At 29.7% G+C, this 21203-nt stretch overlaps 3 protein-coding genes and 1 long non-coding RNA gene across 4 annotated transcripts in view; all 4 read left to right on the forward strand.

Moving 5' to 3' along the window:
- The window catches only part of LOC107486510 (uncharacterized), a gene marked incomplete in the record, with an annotated part of 3373 nt that extends 2327 nt beyond the window's left edge, over positions 1-1046 (forward strand). The window contains 2 exon segments of the mRNA XM_016107064.3: positions 85-124; positions 483-1046. Coding sequence (XP_015962550.1) covers positions 85-124; positions 483-635 — 193 coding nt within the window.
- Positions 1047-2106: 1060 nt separating this feature from the next.
- LOC127746542 (uncharacterized) lies at positions 2107-2786 on the forward strand. The gene is made up of 2 exons (XR_008008257.1): positions 2107-2247; positions 2397-2786. It is a non-coding gene; the product is annotated as an uncharacterized LOC127746542 (long non-coding RNA).
- Positions 2787-6718: 3932 nt separating this feature from the next.
- Positions 6719-7841, forward strand: LOC107486343 (uncharacterized). The gene is made up of 2 exons (XM_016106885.3): positions 6719-6855; positions 7040-7841. The coding sequence occupies exons 1-2, from the start codon at positions 6759-6761 to the stop codon at positions 7291-7293; spliced, it is 351 nt and encodes a 116-aa protein (XP_015962371.3). The 5' UTR covers positions 6719-6758; the 3' UTR covers positions 7294-7841.
- A 2657-nt stretch (positions 7842-10498) lies between these two features.
- LOC107486346 (uncharacterized) lies at positions 10499-11834 on the forward strand. Its single transcript, XM_016106886.3, has 2 exons — positions 10499-10653; positions 11424-11834. Exons 1-2 carry the CDS (start codon positions 10563-10565, stop codon positions 11681-11683), a joined length of 351 nt encoding a protein of 116 aa, XP_015962372.1. The 5' UTR covers positions 10499-10562; the 3' UTR covers positions 11684-11834.
- The last annotated feature ends 9369 nt before the right edge of the window (positions 11835-21203 follow it).

The following is a 21203-nucleotide window of genomic DNA, read 5'->3' on the forward strand; positions in this document are numbered from 1 at the left end:
CCTGATTTTCCTCTGCTAAATGTTCCTTATCTGTGAAGACTAGTTTGCTTTGTTTTTAACCCTTGTTTTGAACAACACATGCAGGTGGCAGCGCAATATAATACAGACATTTATGTACTGGCAGGTTTGTCTTATTTCTGTTTAAATCTCTGGACATACTGGGTTTTTTGTTTGAATAATGATGTTATGTAGTGTTCTCTTTGTTCATGCATCAATTAGCACCTTTTAAGGTGGATAGTGGAATACATTCTCGCACAGAATCAAGATATTTCTTTTTCATGACTGTTTATATTGCAATATGGTAATGTTTTTTAATTTATGAAACCCAAAAAGAATGGTTAATTGATTAGAAAGATGTAATTTTTGCAATCCAGTAATATACTTCTCCAACTTTTGCTAGTATTCCGCAGAACCCAGCCTGCAACACAATCAAATTAATAGTGTGTGTAATCGCTTTTATTTTGCTGTCTTGCTTCCTGTAGCTTTTGAAGCTCATGTATCAAGCTCCTGTTACCTCTGCTTATCATCGGAATGTATGGGCTACAATTGGGAGGACGTTTATCCCGATTATCCACCGCTATGCACCATTCCTGGATGGTCCAATCTCCGCAGTCCAAAGGTGGTGGTTCAGGTAGATCCTCGGGAAACTGGAAGATTCAAAGACAATAATATTATTTGGAAATTTCGTAGAAACACCTTATACAAGTGACTTCATATGAAGGCCCAAGTAGCCATTTTGACATCTAAAATCTTGAAACAGAAAGTGATTTCATATGAAAGATCAAAGTAGGCATTTTGGTCACAGTAAGTAATAGAGAACTGGAAATAGTTCTTACGGGTTGAATAAGGGTCTAACACTGAATGACCAATTTCATTTGCATTAGTGCTTGGTTTAATGATTTAATCTATACAGTTCTTCTATGATGGTGATCACATTATTGTATTTCTGTTTTTTCATGAGAAATAGGAAGGATAGGTGATTACAATTGAAGTTGCAACTTTGGTAAATTAGTTGAAGCTGAGGCTCAATGCCAGTCTTAGTCTTATTCGTGTGTGTTTGCTACAAATCGCCGTTGATTGGAAATTTTTCTTCTTTACAATTTGTATTTATGTGTGAGATATAATCACCTCATCAGCTTAGTTTTTGTATCGTGAAAATTTTTCCCTCCAACAGAAAGACTTATGCCTACTAGAAAATGAGTATAGATCAACACTTGTATATTATTTGGACTTTAGAGAATAGAGATCAATATCTTAAAATAGGATTATTCATCGCCCTTCCTACCTATGTCTATTAATTGTTAAGTTGTAATCTTTATCAATTAAATCCCCTAAATATTTTCTGAAGCCAAATTAATCACAAGAAGGGTGAAACAATTATTATTGTTTATTTCACAATAGTTACCAATCCTCCTCCATACTTTATTTTTTTCAATCCATTTTATCACTCTTGAGATTTGAATGGTTCAAATCCTTAGCTCTTACGTTCCTTTGTTTTATTTTATTTTTCGGCAAGAGATTTGCCTGCTTCTACTGACATCTGGATAGTGTAGACAATTTCAACCATTAACAAAAAATAAAATAAGATAAAATGTTATTATTATATCCAAATTACTAGTATGACAAAATTAATAATTAATTGTGTTTTTAGTCCAACGTCAAGAAGCCAAATTGTCTGTTAGTATATAAGGTCATCGTTATTCTTTTCCCATTCTTCATCATATAGTTACGAATTGACCTGTTTTATAGTAAGATGCTCCCATACATTTCAAATGAAATTGCACAATTGAACACAACATGAGAAAAATTGAAATAATTTGTTGTACATGGGTTGAATAAGGATAGTGTAACAGTGATTAAGATTTCGTTTTGGAGTACTGCTTGGTTTAATCTGCATTTTCTTTATTCATGGTAGTGAACTGATCACGCGCATAAATATGTGTATAGTCAAATATCCTCCTGACCAAGTCCTTTTGTAAATTACTTAGCATGTGTTTATTTAAAAGTAAAGACTTTGACAATACATATTTGGCAGTAAGATATTATAAATTTTGTTATAATGTTAATTAAAAAAGCTGTTGTTTGTGTCTATAAATACAGATATCCGAAGGCATAGATGTATGCAGTAATAATTTAATTTGGCGATGACCATGAAGAAGGGTACTATTGTTGTTATTACATTCTTTCTTTTGGTTTGTGTTATGTTTCTTCCCACCTCAACTTTTGGTCGACCTGGACCACCCAATGGTAAGTAAGCACACTACTGCTACCGAGTTCGAATATCAAATTACTTATTTCAAAAGTTTAAATTTTAGAGATCGATAAGAACAAATTATAGATTGATAAGAGAAACTATACCAACTCTAACAATAGAAGATTATTATTATGTTGTGCAGGAGGAAGCACACCACCTCCGATTGCTGGATGCGGCCCTTATACAAGTAAGTGTGTTGGTCCTGGTCACACGCCACTGAAACCCGGTGGTCCCGGAGGTCCCGGTGTGTCCAAAACAAAAACATAATTTGCCAATGACCACAAAATTCCATAAATAAATATATTCTCTTATTGGTGTGTATATGTTTGTAACTTTTTAATTTCTATGGATTACTGTTTACGGTTTAGGTTTATTGTTATCATTTTCCAGAATGTATTTCTTTAAAATCCTAAAGTGTACTTTGGCTGAGATCCTATACATATTTTCTAGCTAGTTTAGGAGGTGAAATATAATTAAACGTGTACCTTTGTAAACTCATCCTAATAAATAAAAACATACTGCTTCATTATTATTATTATTACTATTATTCTCGTCGTCGTCGTCGATTATTAATTTGATTCTATTATGAGATGATATCAGAACTTCAATGATAACCTAAAAGTTTATAGTTTGATTCTTGGTGACTCAATTCTAGAAGAAAGAATTTCATAAGACAAATAAAAAGCTAAGACATAGTAATTGATTCATGATTTATTCACGGCCTCTATCTTGAAAGTCAGTGTAAACCGGCCTTTTAAAAGCGGGGTCATAGTAATGATTTTCACTCCTTCACTAAAAATTAGAAAAGGAATTTAAAAAAAAATCAGGACTTATTTTAAAAATAATTTATAAATAAATTATTTTGTATTTAATTTTTTATTTACAAAAATACTTATTTTAAAAGAAAAATAATAAAAGAAACAATTTATTATAATTTTTTTAAATTTTTTTAAATGCTTTAAATAATTTTTTGAAAATTTGTAAATTAATTTTAAAAATTATATTACATATTAATATTATAACTTTTGATGAGGTAAAAGTTAAAAAAAATCACTTATGGACAATTCAATCACTAATGCTATCACTTCTCCATGCATATGTGTTGTAATTTACTAATTTCAAATTCAAATATACCTAAGCGTAGGTATATACAAAACTAAGACTGTAAGCTTTAATTTGAATTTTTTTGTTGTCATGAATTTGGAGTTTTAATTAGTGTTTGTCAAATTAAAGGCCTTTTATTGGTTTTAATATGAGCCCAAAAGAAAAACTATAATCTTGCCCCAAACTAATCACGGTAAATCCAACCCGTCACTAATGATTTTATTTATTTATTATTTGGAGGGGGTGGTGTTGAGGGAATGATAATTGTCTTAATACTTTTGCATGTGCTTTCTAGCTATTTGGTGTTTGAGCCTTGTGAGTGGTTTGTAATTTGTATGATGTTTCGTTGAGTTATATATTTATATGGATGATTCTAATGAAATATTACCAATATAACTTATTTTTCTTAATTATGCCATTATGGGAAGTTAGTTAGTTATTGATCCGTTTACATAAGAGTTTGGAGGAAAGTCATTATCCGAATGTATTAGTGGTTGGTTTAAGCCATGCAGTTCTTTTATCATATATGGTTATCACTTATCACATTATTTTAATTCTGTCTCTGATCATGATAAGAAGGATAACTAGTTTAACTTAGGTTTGATTTCGTAAAATTTTATTTTTTAAAAGTAATTTATCAAAATTAATTTTTAAAACTTCAAATACAAGCTTAAGCACAAGTTTTAATTACAATAGTTACTAAACTAAAAATTTTAGATGAATTTTATGGTGTCTAGTTATAATTTGATGTCTAATTTTTATTTAACTTATTTTTTATGACAATTTTTAAATATTTAATAATTATTTATTTTTATATTTTTAAAATTAAATATTAATTTTTAATTCTTTTTGATAAGTTAGACAAACATTTTTAGACACCAATAACAATTACCAAAAATTTATCAAACCAAGCTCTAGTTCAATAGTTACCAATCTACGTCCATCCATTTTTTCACTAAGCAATTTGAGTAGTTCATATCTATTCTTACGTTTTTCTTTTTCCTTGTGATAATTACATGATTTGCTTACGTTCGATCAAATCGATATCTTATTTTATTAAGCTTGACGCGGAAAAGTGATGCGTATAATACAATCTTAGGTTTAGTCAAGTGAAGATAATCAAAGAGACAAGAAAATAAACCTTTGAATTCGTCTATGAAATAATTATAAATGTTATCAAAGCAATCACTAGATTTTAAAAGGGGGAAATTTTGACTACATGTAGTCACTTAAAATTTTGAGTGCTAGGGATGAATAGATTTTGTGATTTATATTTATTAATTAATTATTATTAATGTTTTAATTTTAATAGTGTGAGATTATATTTAATGATATGAGATTATTTTTTTTATTTGATTAAGTACTGACTAAATTTTAATAAAAGTGATAGTTCTCAAAAAAATTTTCATTACTTGAATAATAATAATAATAATAATAATAATAATAATAATAATAATAATAACTAATTTAATTAATTGATGTATATGTTGATTGGTTTAGGGGTGTCCGCGGATCGGATATGGCCGAAAATTCGATCCGATCGTCCGCGTTTTTAAGTGCCAGATCCGATTCGCAAATGTGTGGATCGGATTGGATATCGGATATCGGATATATCCGCATAATTAAACTTTCTCTTTTTAATCATATTTCTATGTAAAAAAATTTAATAAAAATATTTTTTTATACTTTTAAACTTATTTATTCCTAAAATATTTTTAATCAAACTCTTTTTAAATAACAAAAATAAAACAATACAATATATGAATAATAATTACTAACTAAAACATACAAATAAGTAAATATAATACCAAACATATATATTTATTTATTTTTAATTATTATTGTGCGAATCTACAGATCTGCGGATCAGATACGCGGATGTAGAGCATATATCCGTGATCTGATCCGCAAAAGGTACGGATCAGATCGTATCCGTAATTTTCGGATCGAATACGGATATTTATCGCGAATATGCAGATACGATCTGATACATGGACACCCCTAAATTAGCTAAGACATGTTTATATATAGAGAGTTGATAGATATTGAGTTGAAGTATAGTTTTTGACTTTGTTATTTTTGTCCGTAACAGTAGATTAAAGTATCAGAATTGCTTAACAGACAAAAAAAAAGATTGATTAATAATTAAATCAAGATTGATTGATAATTAGTTGTGGTTAGTTTCAGCTAGTGTGTCTTTGGTATTAATATAATATAGTAAATTTTATGGTGTCTTTGTTATGGTACTTAAATTATTTAACTCATTTTATAAAATAAAAAATAAAATATTTAAAATAAAATTAAATCATATAAAATTTATTAAATATTATTTATTTATTCTTTTTAGTAACTTAAGTACAATGTAATAAGTACTGTAGTATTCATGTGAGTGAGCTATGTATATTTATAATAATAGGTAGAATACTTTATTTTTATACTGTATACTTTATTCTTTCGAAAATTTATTGTTCACTTCAATACTAGTTTTCTGTATTTTCAGTTATTCTTATTTTCTTTTTTTGCCGTTAGTTCTTTCTTGTTCAGTATTTTCTTAGTGTTTATATCAGAATCTTTATAATTTTTTTCAGTCAATGGCAGAATAACGATTAGATAATAATATGTATGTTGTCATATCCATAAAGAAGAGATAGCGTGGCGCTATCAATTAATATTAATTTTATTGTCTACTAAATTTCTAATAACATTATATTATTATAAATCTAATTTAATTTATATTTGAAAATTTTAGATATTTTTATGTGATGAATCTACTTCTATAAAAAAATTATTAAGTTGATAAAAAAATATATTAATAATGATATTTTTAACATGTCTGACCTCTTTTGAGTTTTGTTTAAATTTTTTGTAAAGTCTCTCTCTTTTTTTATCAGCATTGCACTATTTTTTTGTGGTCAATAAAATTATTTTATCATAAATTTAAATTAATAAAAAAATAAATACATATAAAAAATTATATCTTTAATATTTTATCAGCAAATATTATATTCCCATGTATTAGGATAAGATGGTAGCTTTTGACCATCATATTAATTAATCCGTCATATTACGCTGACCAAGTCTTTCCATTAGTTTATGTGTTTTTGCTAACAAGTACTCTTTAGAATATTAATTAAAATTACTATTAATAAATTTAAAAGAAAAAAACATTTTTATTAAACACTTTAATTAATTAGTAATTTTAGGACATTTGTTAACATCACTCTTATTAATGTATTAAGTCTATTATTTAGACTTTAACATCTATATGCATAATTGAATCCCTTCCCTCCACTTCATACGCGGTTTATGGGCAATATAAATACGCAACAGCTTGGGATATATAGTCATGCAAAAAAAAAAAGAAAATATAAGTGACAACATATACACAATAAATCATAGGATGAAGGCCATTTTTATTGCATTCTTACTTTTGGCATTCATGGCCTTCCTACTCTCTTCAACTACTCTAGCAGCTCCAGAAGTTCAACCAATCAAAAGTAAGATAGAGTACTCCTTAAATTAGTTATACTAAGTAGGTGAAAATTCAGGTTCAATCATCTAACGACTCTCAACTATCAACTTCACGTAAAGTTGTAAAGTTGACTGCACCTTAATTTCCACGGTACTAAGTATAATATTATGTGGCTACTAATTAGCTAGTAAGACATAATTTACTTGCAGGTGATGAGGGAGGGTATAGAAGAGGAGCAAGACCTGGAGAAGCACCTCCACCTCCTCGTCCCAATCATATTGGTGTTCGTCCTAATCCATATGGAAGAGGAGGAACACACCATCCACCACCTCCTAATCCTCCTGTCTCTATTGCTAATCGCTATGTTTATGGAACAGCACCTCCTAATCCTATGGCCAATACTCCATATAGAGGATGCATTAATAATCCATACACGCGTGGTTGCTCGCCACCTAATAATTAAGCCTTAATTAATAATTGATCGAGGTCGTCTAAGAACAAACAATAATTCATATTTGTTAATGTCATAAGTGTGAGGAGTGTATGAAGATAGTTTCATATCAAAGAAAGCAAAGAAAAGTGAAAAATTTATAAAATGAAAAATTCATTAACTTATTACCTTTAAGGTTTTGAGTTGAATGTGGTGTCTTATTATCTTATGTTCTATTATTTGATTCCTTCTCAAAATCTCCTAAATAGTATCTTATCATCGTATATGTAAAATTAGTTAAATTTTTTAAATTATTTTAAAAAAAAATATTATTAACTTCGTATAAAAATAAGTGTACGGTCAGTTTTGATGATGTCCAAATGCATAATATGAACTCCTTGTTCTATATTGTATGCACGTACCAACCAGTGTGTATGCTTTTATTTTACTAGCCAGTAGAATAAGCGATCTCAATGTACGTTTCAATTTCTATGTACGTTTTTAGTTTGTAGGTGTGCGTGTTAGTTTTGAGTTTGTAATAGTGCTTATTGTGAAATTAAATTATATGGTTTGAGCTTTAATTTTCATCGGGGGGAAGGAGTATTAGCTTTTTATGTTTAATTAATCTACAATAATATTAGGTCAAGGTTAAGATTTGTTCGAAAATTTTATTTTTAAATTGTGAAATCAGGTAGAGCACTACTTTATGTAGATTATGCACCAATAATTTAATTTGGCGGTGATGAAGGGTATTATTATGAATCTTAATTATTACTAGAAATTTAACTACTTTTCAATGAACGTAAAAAATAAAAAGATAAATAAAAAAGCATATTTTTGAAATGGAGGAATTATCAATTTGAAAATATAGTTAACCTTAACCAACGTACTTAGGACTGTATTTGATTCTAAGAACAAAATAAAATAAAATATTGATAATAAAACATAAATGATAAAGATATAAAAATTAGTATTTTTATATTTTTATAATAAATTATAAAAATTTAATTTATTTTTTTAATTAAAAAAATAATTATAAAAAATTAATAAAATTAATAAAAAAATAAAAAAATTATATTTTTTGTTTGTATTTTTCTATCTTTTCTATTAGCAAGATAAACGTAAAATACATTAATTTATATTAATGTCTTTAAACACAATATTTTTAATTATGTTTTATTTGTTAAACATGATAATTATGTTTTATTTGTTAAACATGATTTTATATCTTTTTGTCTCGTGTTAATAAATAAACACAACCTAAAGGAATAAGCTATAAAGTATAAACCCAAAACAAAATGAAAGATCGCGGTAGAAGTTATCAAATTTTTACGTTGAATATAATGCTTGTTAAAATCATATAATAAATTAATTCAATTGATTGAGTATGACATGTTGTTGATTTGTCTATTTAAAGATTTTTCTTTTCGTATTGAAGAGGAAATTGATTAATCAATGACGATGTTAAACTTCACCCGTTTATGAGTCTTCTTTGCAAGTCTTCGGCTTTGTCATTTTATTAGTCAATGGAAAAATTGAAATTTAATTTTACATAATACATATTTAAAATTTCTTTATTATAAATTCAAATTGAATTTTAAAATCAAAATTTTATCTTGTAAATACTTTAAATACATGTATTTGATAAATTTATCAAGTATAGTTAATAATACATATTATTTTTGTCATCTCCTCCCTCTCTTTCTGTATATATACAGTGATTAGATTCAAAAAATTTTGTCAATAATGACAAATCATATATAATAAGATAATTTTTAGAATAAAGTGTACCTTTTGTTCTTAATATTTGTATTTTTTAAAAAATATACTTAATATTTAGTTGCATTTAATTTTGTTTCTAATATTTTCGATTTGTGTTAAAATTATCCTTAGATGTCAACTTATATAAAATGTTAGGAATAGATTAGAAATTTTTAGGAATAGGTTTGACACAAATTGAAAACATTAGGAATAAAATTGAATGAATAAAAAATATTAAGAAAAACGAAAATTGAATGAAATTAAACATTAAAAATATTTAAAAAAAATACAAATATTAGAATTAAAAATATATTTTATTCTAATTTTTATAATTATATTTTATTATTATAAAATAAAATTTAAAATTTTTGGTCATTATCCATAATCTGCTATAAGACTTTTTATTTAAAAGTAAAAAGAAAAATAGCAGCGAGAAAGTTGGATACGAGAATAATTAGAATTAGGGTGGCTTATTTTGACTTTTTATTCTTTTATTATTATTTATTTAATTTTTTTATTAAATATTTAAAATCAAATTTTATATATCTATAAAATAAAATTTAATTAAATATTTTTCAATAATATTGTAATTGTGAAGAATGGAGTCAAAATTATTTATATAATAAAATAACTAAAATTTAATACTATATATTACTTGAAAATTTTATAAAACTCAATGAGACCAGGACACTTGCCCCCACATGCCACTAAGTAGATCCATCTTTATAAAGTATAAACATAATGGTGTTATCAATTAATATTAACTATTTTTACTATATAATTTCAGACATTCCAATTTTTTTTCCTTAAACATATGTTCTTTAGTTTTGGAAAATTATTTTAAAGCTTAAAGAGTCTATCAAACCACCATTCTTTATATATATTTTATATATATTTTCGTTGTCCATACAGTCAAGTCACTTTGAACATCTATCACTGCACCATAATTAAAAAAATCCTTTAAACTACACTGAGCAATACGCATCATGCTGATGCTACTATAATATATATCTAATCTTTCTTGGCACTATAAAAAAAATGCATGATGCATGATGTCGCAGTTATATTTCCATGCATGCAAATCAAAACGGAAAATGAGGTAGACAACGTATGGTACGTGGCTATTAAATAAGAAACTAAAGTATTAATTTAATAAAAAGTAATTTATTCGAATAAAACATTGTGCATGACCAATTCAACTAACTAATTACGTACCAAACAATTTGGGTTGATGAGTGGCTAACATTAACATAACGTTACTTGGGACGACTTGACCATGAAATTAAAGTAACTTGGTGATACGATCCACCACAGATTGATCTATAGAGTGTATGCTGGTTTATCAAAATTGTCATTAGTTTACATAGTCTAAATGAATAGGACGCATGTGGCTACTAATATGCAAGATAACATTGCAAGGCATATATACTTGAATACCCTTCAATATTGTGATACTATAAATAGTTAAATACTGAAGTGTAGTCTCATCTTCACTCACAAATAAATATTTCCTAATTAATATAATCATATCATATCATAAGATGAGGCCAATTTTTTTTGCAATATTCTTGCTTTTGGTTTACGTAGTGTTCCCTCCCTCCTCAACATTTGCATATTCAGTAGTAGAGAAGCGTAAGAACTCTCATCTTATCTCCTTCCTAATCATTTATAGAGTGTTATTACTTATTAGAGATATGAGCATTTAATTTTAGAAGAAATAAAGAATCTTAATATAAGTTTAAATTTAAAAAAATAAAAGAAAAGATTTATGTAAAATTCACGTTTCAAATTTAAAATAAGCTCCTATATATTTATAAAAAATACTATGTACATTAGGCCAAAATTATCTCTATATGCTTGGTCTTTGAATTTTATTATTTAAACATAATTTTAAATTTATCTTTCATAATTTTTGGTTCGAATAAATTAGTTTCCGATTATTTAGAATAATAGATAAATTCATTTCCAATATTGTTTAAAAAGTAACAAATTAGTCTTATCTTTTTATAAAAAATAATATAATTGAGAAATTAAATTATTTAAAAGTTTAACAGATATTTAATTTATCTAATGTTTAAAAAAAATAAAAACTCAATTTATTATTAGTTAAAAATTTAAGAGTGCATTTGGTTCGTATTTTTATTTTCTGTTTTTATTTTTAATGATTTTTTGTTTTTTAATTTTATGAAAAAAAATGTGAAAATAGAAAGTAAAACAAAAAATACAGAAAATAAAAAATACAAACCAAAATATCCTAATATGTCCCAAACAAAAATTATTAAAAATTAATTATGAACTTTATAAGATTAGAGAGTCAACATTTTTAGTTAAAACAAAAAAAAAGTTAATTAATATATAAAAAAATGTGAGCTAATTCAAATTTGTGTTATTTATATATGTAGGAGGTGATGAGAGAGGAGTATACAGAAGATCATATAGATATGGAAGAAGAGGAGGAGCATTACATCCACCTCCTCCTCCTCTTCCTGATTTTCCTATTGGTCCATCAGGAAGTAATCCATATGAAGGAGTATATCATCCAAAAAGACCATATGATCCACGTGGAAGAAATCCTCCTCCTAATCCTATTGCCAATACTCCATATAGAAGATGCATTAATAATCCATACACGCGTGGTCCTTGCTCACCACCTAAGCCTTAATTAATTAGTTAATACTTGAGGCCGTCTTAGAAGAAATAATGTTTGATAACTAAAAAAAATTTTCAATTTCTATTACATACGTTTTTGTGTGTACTCTTTTGAGTTTGCAATAGTGCTTCAGAAATAAAAACCATATATTGGGCTTCAATTATCAGAGGTTGGCTTTTTCCTTTTTGTTTGATTAATTAATTAATCTAAAATATTAGCTCAAGGTCATTAAGATTTATTCCAAAATTTCATTTTTATATATTGGTGAACCTAAGAGCACTATTTTCTGCTGCTACTTAGATTTCCTTTTCTCTTTGGAGCATATATAAAATAACTAGAGTAGTAGAAAAATAGTTTTTCTATATATGACCCATCATGAATCACTAAAATTAGAAGATAGGTTACTCAAATTTGCTATTTTGTTTTACAAAAGAAAAAGCAAAAATCAATTACATGCTGACCATCAAAATAAATAACTAATAAATATAGTTTCTTGGTTTGAATGTTACAACAATTTATGTTCATGTGTGAATAACCCTTTCTTGGACTACTACCTATGTGTAAACAAAAATTTTTTCGCCCGGTACTTGAGCTTTAATTTGTGAGTGATTTGTATGAAGTTTCGTTGTGTCATATGGAAATATATATTACCAATGAGTATACTTCTATAAAGACAAACGTAAAATGTTTTTTTGTAAAAATATATGTGTGTTGCATATTATTGGACGTATTAATGAATAAGTTATTTTTGAATTTTTTAATAAATTAGAATAAAATCAATTTTTTTTATAACAATAACAATAAATCTAATTTTTTTTTAAGAATTTAATTGTATTTTTAAATTTTTAGAGATTTAAATGTCCGTAAAACAAAAAGTCAGGGATATATTTATTTTTTTATCAAAAAATTTAAAGATATTTAATTTAAATTGTATAATTCGATCGGATCAAATCGGGTCTAATAATTATAATGCAGAAAATTAAGTTTATTGTTGTTGTTATAATAAACCGATTTTATTTTAATTTATTAAAAATAAATTAATCAATTTAATAAAAATGTCCAATAATAATATGACATATATGAACATCTTTAAAAAAAAGATATTTTTAATGTCTTTATTAAAGTGGTTTCTATTATGAATATAACTAATTTTTCTTATGCCATTATATGAGAAGCTAGTTAGTTGTGGATCGAAAAGGTGCATACGGTTCGATTTGCCTCGAAGATTTGTTCCAAACTTAAAAGTATTTTTATATATTTTGGTCTGATCTTGAAGTAGTTCGCAACTAATTTGAGAAAAAAAAATCACCCAGAAAACAATTCAACCAAAATCGAACAAAATCAAATATATAAAACAAAAAATTAATGCAAATAAAATAAATTAAAAAAATATCTTTAAGAATATGTTAGATCAACTATGCTATTAATTAAAAAAATTTGATTTTAATAATAGATAATATATAAATCTTGATGAATATTTGATAATAATTTTTTATTCTCTCTATCACTCCCTTCTAGCTAACTAACGATTCTACATCAATAAATATCTAAAATATCATATTAATTAAGCTATCATAATACACTGAGCATATATCAAATCTTTCCATTAATTTATGTTTTCTCTATAAGTCCTCTTATTAATTGGAATATTAATTAAAATTACTATTAAAAAAAATTCTATAACTCTAGAAGCATAATTGAAATCCCTTCCCCCACTTCATAGTTCATACAACGTTATGGACAATATAAATACACAGCAACTTGAGATATAATTGAGAGGTATCATAAGTTTGTGATTAAGCACGAGACTGAAGCTGTAAGTGTGAAACTGGAGAGAAGAAGAGGAGAAAAAAGACTGTGAATCTCATTGCATTCTTGATATGTTACTGGGTTTTGTTTATATACGGAGAAGTGCAGGGAAATGTGATTAGTTAGTTGCTAACTGAATTCACAGCTCAGCATAACAGACTTCACTAATCTGCTGATTGAGGCTCTAGCTGAAGGTCCTGGACTTTCACGTCTTCATCACCACTGCTTCTGTCATCCCCCCGCAAACTCAAGGGTGTAGAATTTTCCAAATTCTGTACCTTGAGTTTGTTCCTGAGTTGAAGGAAGGCTGAGGAGGGAAGAGCTTTGGTGAGGGTATCTGCGATCTGGACTGTGCTAGGAACATGGCTCACCTGAACTGTTTTGCTTGTAACATGATCCCTTACAAAATGCAAATCAATTTCGAAGTGCTTTGTCTTTGAGTGCAAGATGGGATTCGCTGCTAGAAGGACGGCACTCTGGTTGTCGCAATAGGCCATGGGGGCTTCATGAACTGACCATTTCAACTCTCCTATTAGACCTTTGATCCAAATCAGCTCGGCCACTAGATCTGCCAAAGCACGATACTCTGCTTCTGTACTTGACCTGGCTACAACACCTTGTTTCTTTGATTGCCAGGAGACCAGGTTTCTTCCCATATACACACAGAACCCTCCAATTGATTTTCTGTCACTGGGGTCACCTGCCCAGTCTGAGTCACAGTAGGCTGTTAGCTTCATGGACGGATCTTTGTGAAGTTTGAGGCCGAAAGTTGCAGATCCATTTACATAGCGCAGTATCCTTTTCACCAATTTCCAGTGTGATTCCAGTGGTGCTTGCATGAACTGGGCCAACTTGTTTACACTGAACGCAAGGTCAAGCCTTGTTACTGTCAGGTACTGCAGACTTCCTACCACTGATCGATATAGATGGGGGTTTTCAAATTCTGCTCCTCCAGTGGCTTGAATCTTTAAAGAGGATGGGAGTGGTGTTGAACATGACTTGCAACCACTCATGCCTGCTTTTGCAAGAAGATCTTTTGCATACTTGCTTTGAGTCATTAGCAGTCCTCCATCATTTGTCCTGACTACCTGAATTCCTAGGAAATAATGGAGCTCTCCCATGTCTTTGAGTGCAAAAGCTGAGTTTAGCCTTTGAGTAACAGCTGTGATTACCTCATTTGAACTCCCAGTTACAATGATGTCATCAACATATATTAGCACATAGGTAATTGAGGAGTTTGTTTGTTGAACAAACACTGAGACATCAGATTTGGTTGGAGAGAAGCCAAACTTCTGGAGAGCTGAGGAGAGTTTGTGGTACCAGGCCCTGGGTGCCTGTTTCAAGCCATAGAGTGCCTTGGTGAGCTTGCATACTAAGTTACTGTTGCTCGAGACATAACCTGGTGGCTGTCTCATGTAAACGTCCTCTGTGAGTTCACCATGTAAGAATGCATTATTAACATCCACTTGCCTTATTGACCAGCCTCTTACCAATGCAATGGAGAGTATTATCCGAATGGATGTTGGCTTGACTACTGGAATGTATGTCTCAGTGAAGTCACAGCCTGGCCTCTGGGAGAATCCCTGAGCAACAAGTCTTGCCTTGTATTTCTGCAAGCTCCCATCAGCATTATATTTGACTCGATAGACCCACTTGTTGCCTATGGCTTTCCTACCAATTGGCAGTGACACCAATTTCCAGGTATTGTTCTTTTGCAAAGCTTCAAATTCTGCATCCATTGCTTCTTTCCACTTTGGATCATTCAGTGCCTGCTGTACACTCTTGGGCTCCACACTTGCATGAAAAACCTTTGGTTTCAGTGAACCAGTCTTGCTTCTTGTTATCATAGGATGCGAATTTGTCACTGTATCACAAGGTTCAATAGAGGTTGAGGCTGAATCCTGGGGAAGCACAATTTCAAAGTCTGATATGGGGACAGGAATAGGTGTTTCAGATGGAGCTATGTGAGGGCTGGAAGTGGTGGTGGATGAGGGTTGGCAAGGATTTTGATTGGGAACTGGAGAGGGAACATTTGAGCTGGGGGGTATAGCAGTGCTGCTTTGATGTGGAATTGTGTTGTTGGGCCAAGCTGGGTTAGGTAAAGGTTGAGGTGCTGTATGAGGTTTTGGTATGACTTGTAATGGTGGAAGCATAAGATAGGATGATTGTTCTTGAGGCTGCTGCATTGCTTTGCTAAATTCTGAGTGAGGGTCCTTGAAGGGAAACTTGGTTTCATCAAATACTACATTTCTGGTAATCACTGTCTTGCCTGAGCTTGTGAGACACCTGTAGCCTTTGTGTCTAGTGCTGTATCCAAGGAACACACAAGGTGAGGACCTGAATTGGAGCTTGTTCTTGTTATAGGGCCTGAGATGTGGAAAGCAAGTGCAGCCAAACACTTTAAGTCTGTTATATTGTGGTTTCTTGTTGAGCAGTCTCTCAGTGGGTGACACATCATTCAGCACTGGTGTAGGCAAGATATTTATGATTTGTGCAACTGTTGTAAAGGCATCCCCCCAAAATTTGATAGGCACTGATGATGCAGCAAGCAATGTTAGTCCCATTTCTACCAGATGTCTATGCTTCCTCTCAGCCGTGCCATTTTGTTGGTGAACATGTGGACAGGAAAATCGATGAATGATACCTTGTTCTTGTAGTAGCTTTGAAAGGCTGGTGTATTCTGCTGCATTATCACTTTGAAACACTTTCAATTTAGCATTTAATTGTCGTTCAGCCATGTGTTGGAAATGTAAAAATATAAATTTTAATTGAGCTCTACTTCTAATAAGGTAAATCCAGGTAAATCTAAAGTAAGCATCAATAAAATTGACAAAGTAATTATTGCCATTGGAATCAGGAAGTGGAGCAGGACCCCAAATGTCAGAGTACACAAGTTCTAGAGGCTTATTGTAGACAGATTCAGAATTAGAAAAAGGTAAGACATGAGACTTTCCCATGCAGCAGGAGCTGCAAGGAGACTTATTTGGTGAAAAAGAAAGATTACAAGACTTTAGGACTTTAGAAACAACAGCAGCTGAGGCATGTCCAAGTCTGGCATGCCAGAGCATGTACTTGTTGGTGTCTGTATTGAGTGTGCTTGTGAGTGCAAAGGGTGAGAGTTCAGGACGAAAATTGAGAAGCCTGTACATGCCTCTTGCAACATCCCCTTGCAGAATTACTTCTTTAGTATCCTGAGATTTGACATAACAACCATGAGAGTGAAATTCAAAGAATACATCATTATCACAACAAAATTGATAGACACTGAGTAAATTCTTTGTAATGTCTGGTACTAATAGCAGTTTTTGCATTATTAGTTTCTTTGAGCTCAAGTTAGTTTTGAAATATGCTTTTCCAACACATTGAATGGCCAAACCTGTACCGTTTCCTACTACAACTTGATCTGATCCCTCATAGCTTTGCTTCTCTGCCACATTCTTTAGATCTGCAGTTATATGGTGAGTAGCCCCAGAGTCTAGATACCAGACTGCATCTTGAATTGTTGCAGGATTTGCTAGGACACTGCTCATGTTTGCTTCTGGTTGCTCATTCTTATGTTGCCTGCTGTCATACCTTTCTCTGTGCTGAGGGAGAGAGTAGTTGATCTGTGCATCATCATCTTCATACCTGTACCAGCAGGTTCTTGCAGTGTGGCCGAGCTTGTTACACAGTTGACATTGAGGCCTGGCTGATTCTTGCATCCTTTCTTGAACTTGTGGTGATCTTCCATGACTTTGGTATCTATCTGAGTAATTTTGATTTTTGGACCTGTCTGAGTAATATTGTTGTGATTGCCTTCCTCCCCTGAAGCTTTGGGATCTGCCTCTTCCTCTGAAATTGCTTCTTGAGCCACCTCTTTGAATGAAATTTGCCTGATAGCTTTCTTGAGGATGCTGATTTGAGTAGCTTGATTGAGCCACATTCGCTTGTACCAAGTGATCTAATTCAGGCCTTCTGAACCTTTCTAGCATGCTTTCATGTGCCAAAAGAACTGCTTCTAACTCTCCAACTGTGATTCCTTGAGATCTTGTGAGAATTGAGGTGAGGACTGGTGCATACTCTTTAGTGAGACCGTGAAGAATCGCATTCACATGCTCACTATCACTTACCTTTTTCCCTACTGAAATTAGTGCATCAATTGTGCTCTTACTTGTTAGCACATAGTCATTCACTGAGGCACCAATTTTTGTGCTACTTAGCTTGTTTCTCAACTGAATTACTTTTGCTTTGACCTGTGACGCAAAGTGACTCTCCAACCTATTCCAGATCTGATAGGTGAAGACGCAGCCAACCATTCGAGTTGTATATGGTTTTGACATTGAAGCCAGCAACCACGATTTCAGCAATGCATCTTGCTTCTTCCATCTTTGAAATTCTGGATTGGCTTCACCGGTTTCAAGAAATTTCAGTGGAAGGTTTTCTCCTGTGATGTGATCGAGTAAATCATTTCCTTCTATTGTGGCGTCTACTTGATCTTTCCATTGAAGGAAATTGTCATCATCAAGCTTCATGTATATCGGATTTGCTGTGAAACTGGGTACACTCGCTGTTTGAGCTGAGTGTGAATCATTGGAGGGATTTTGTAGCGCAGCCATAGTTTGTGAAGGAGCCAAGCTCTGATACCATGAGAGGTATCATAAGCTTGTGATTAAGCACGAGACTGAAGCTGTAAGTGTGAAACTGGAGAGAAGAAAAGGAGAGAAAAGACTGTGAATCTCATTGCATTCTTGATATGTTACTGGGTTTTGTTTATATACAGAAAAGTGCAGGGAAATGTGATTAATTAGTTGCTAACTGAATTCACAGCTCAGCATAACAGACTTCACTAATCTGCTGATTGAGGCTCTAGCTGAAGGTCCTGGACTTTCACGTCTTCATCACCACTGCTTCTGTCAATAATGATCGATATATAACCACGCAAAAAGAAAGAAAATATAAATGACAATGTATATCCTCTATAATCACAGCATGAAGGCCATTTTTATTGCATTCTTATTTTTGGCTTCCATGGCCTTCTTGCTCTCTTCAGCTACCCTAGCAACTCGAGAGATTCAACCAATCAAAGGTAAATTAGTTAGTATGAGAATCAATTTGAATTGGTCTAATAATTAGCATACTAATTTATTTAAATAAGTGTCAATAATTCGAATTCTGACAAAAAAAAATGTATGAATATTATATGCAGGTGATGAAAAAGGATACATAAGAGCAAGTGATTCATATAGATTTAGAAGAAGAGGAGGAGGAGGACCACGACGACCTCCACCTCCACCTCCTCCTAGTGCTGTTGGAAGTGATTTATATAAAAGAAGAAGAAGAGGAGGAGGAGTTTCACCTCCACCTCCACGTTCTAGTGCTGTTAATAATTAAATTAATGAAAGATTGCATAAACTCCTTCTTCTACTTTATTATGTGTTACTACAGCTAGTAGTAATAAAGATGTATCATGTGTTAGTTTTCACTTTGTAATGGTGTTTGTCAAATAAATTAAAGCATATATATGAGCTTTCATTTTCAGGGAAATAAAGCTGCTGTTTTTTATGTTTAATTAATTTTGCAGTAATATTAGCTCAAGGTTACTTAAAATTTATTCCAAAATTTTATTTTTAAATTGGTGAACCAAGAGCACTATTAATTTTTTGTAGATTTATGCACCAATAATTTATTTCGGCGATGATCAAGAGTATTATTATTATTATTACGAGTCTAACTACTAAGAAAGCAATTATTTTTCAATAAACTTAAAAAATTATAAAAGAGACAGCTTTAATTTTCTGGGGAATAAAATGACAAAATATATAATATGAATTATTTAGTCATATTTTTGAACTAAAAAATGAAAATAAATAAATGAGTGATCCCTTTTCATGTCAGAATGAATATATTCTTTAATATACTTCATAACTCTTTAAATTAACTAATAAAAAAATTAGAGTACCGATTTTTTTTTTAATTTTTAATGTTTTATCTTAAATTTAATCATGAACTTTGATTAAACATTTTAAAACAACAAAATATAAAATATACAATTAAGCAAATAATTTCTTCTTAAATTTTTAAAAATGATATATTAATTCTAACATATTGTGTTAATGAGATCTCTAATTATCAAAATAATAAAAAAATATTTATTTTTCAAAGAAAAATGGCCAATAAAAATTGCGGCATAGCTAATTGATTAAACTGTTTGACATTTTAAAAATAAAGGATAAATTTAGCTAATATATTAATTTAATTTTATTAAAAGTTAATTTATTCGAATATAAATTGTCAACGACCAATTCAACTTACCAAACAATTAAGGTTGATGAATGGCCAACATAAGTACATAAGTACATAACATGTATTGTTTGTGACGACTTGACCAATGACCATGTAAGTAAGGTGGTAGGTACAATTCTTTGTTATAAATTTAAATTTAAATTTAATTTCAGTATTTAAAATAAAAATAATTAAAATAATTTAGATAAAATTCAATTTAATTTTTTTTAAATTTTTTCGCTTATTTTATTTCAATACTTTCCATCTTTTAATACATACACTCTCTTTTTTCACTACCTTTATTCCCTTTTTTCTTTCTCTTTTTTCCACCATTTTTATTCTTTTTCTCTCTTTTTTTTCAACTCATATATATATATTACATACCTTTTTTTAGAAGATCTATTATAAATAAAAAGAATATCCACACATATAAATTTTAGGTGTTTAATTAGTTGTTATAATTTATTATTAATAATTAATTTTTTTTAACATGCTATGTCATTAGACCACTCAACAAATTAGTTCTTAATAATTTATGTTTACTTTTTGTAGTTAGTTTATTGTTAGAATTAATTATGAAGTAGAACTATTTAATTTTTTTAATTAATAACAATATTTGTTAAATTTAATATTTTTAGATTAATCTAATTTTTATTTTTTAAAAGAATAAACAAATTTTAGTTCAATAAAAATTTTAATTATTTTATATAATTTAATAAATAAGCACATTTATTATTTAAATATAATATTATATTAATAAAAATTATCTACTATAAAATTTTAATTTATTTAATAAATATTCCAAATATTAAAATTCAATTCAATTCTAACTGAAACTTAATTTCATACTATTAAAAATTTTTAGATTGTCTAAATTATCTTCATTAATTAAAATAAATAAACAAAAGTTTGGTAGGTACGAGCCGCTATAGATCGATCTTTAAATTGTATGTGGGGCTATCAAAATTCTCACTAGTGTTGTTAGTCAAAAAGAGAATAGGACGCATGTCTCCCACTAATATGAAAGATAAGATTGCAAGACATATCTACTTGAAATAACCCTTCAATCTTGTAATACTATAAATACATGATATCGCTATGCATAACTAAGGAAAATTGAAGTGTAGTCTCTCTCATCTTCACTCACAAAAAATAAGTATTTTCTAATAATCAAATCATATCATAAGATGAAACCAATTTTCTTTGCAATAATAATATTCTTGCTTTTGTTTTCCGTAATGTTCCTTCCCTCGTCAACACTTGCAGCTCCAGTAGTAGCGAAGCGTAAGAATTCTCGATCTTATCTCATTCCTAATCATTCATATAGTAACATGCCCTAGCTAAATTGAGAGATAATTAACTAAATTAATATAATTAAAATTTTAATAGATAACAAATTAGTTTATCTAATATTATCATAAAAAATAAAAATCAATTTATTAAATTTGTTTTTGTCAAAGCC

The sequence above is a fragment of the Arachis duranensis genome, chromosome 4 (genome assembly GCF_000817695.3).
Source record: "Arachis duranensis cultivar V14167 chromosome 4, aradu.V14167.gnm2.J7QH, whole genome shotgun sequence".
NCBI lineage: Eukaryota > Viridiplantae > Streptophyta > Magnoliopsida > Fabales > Fabaceae > Arachis > Arachis duranensis.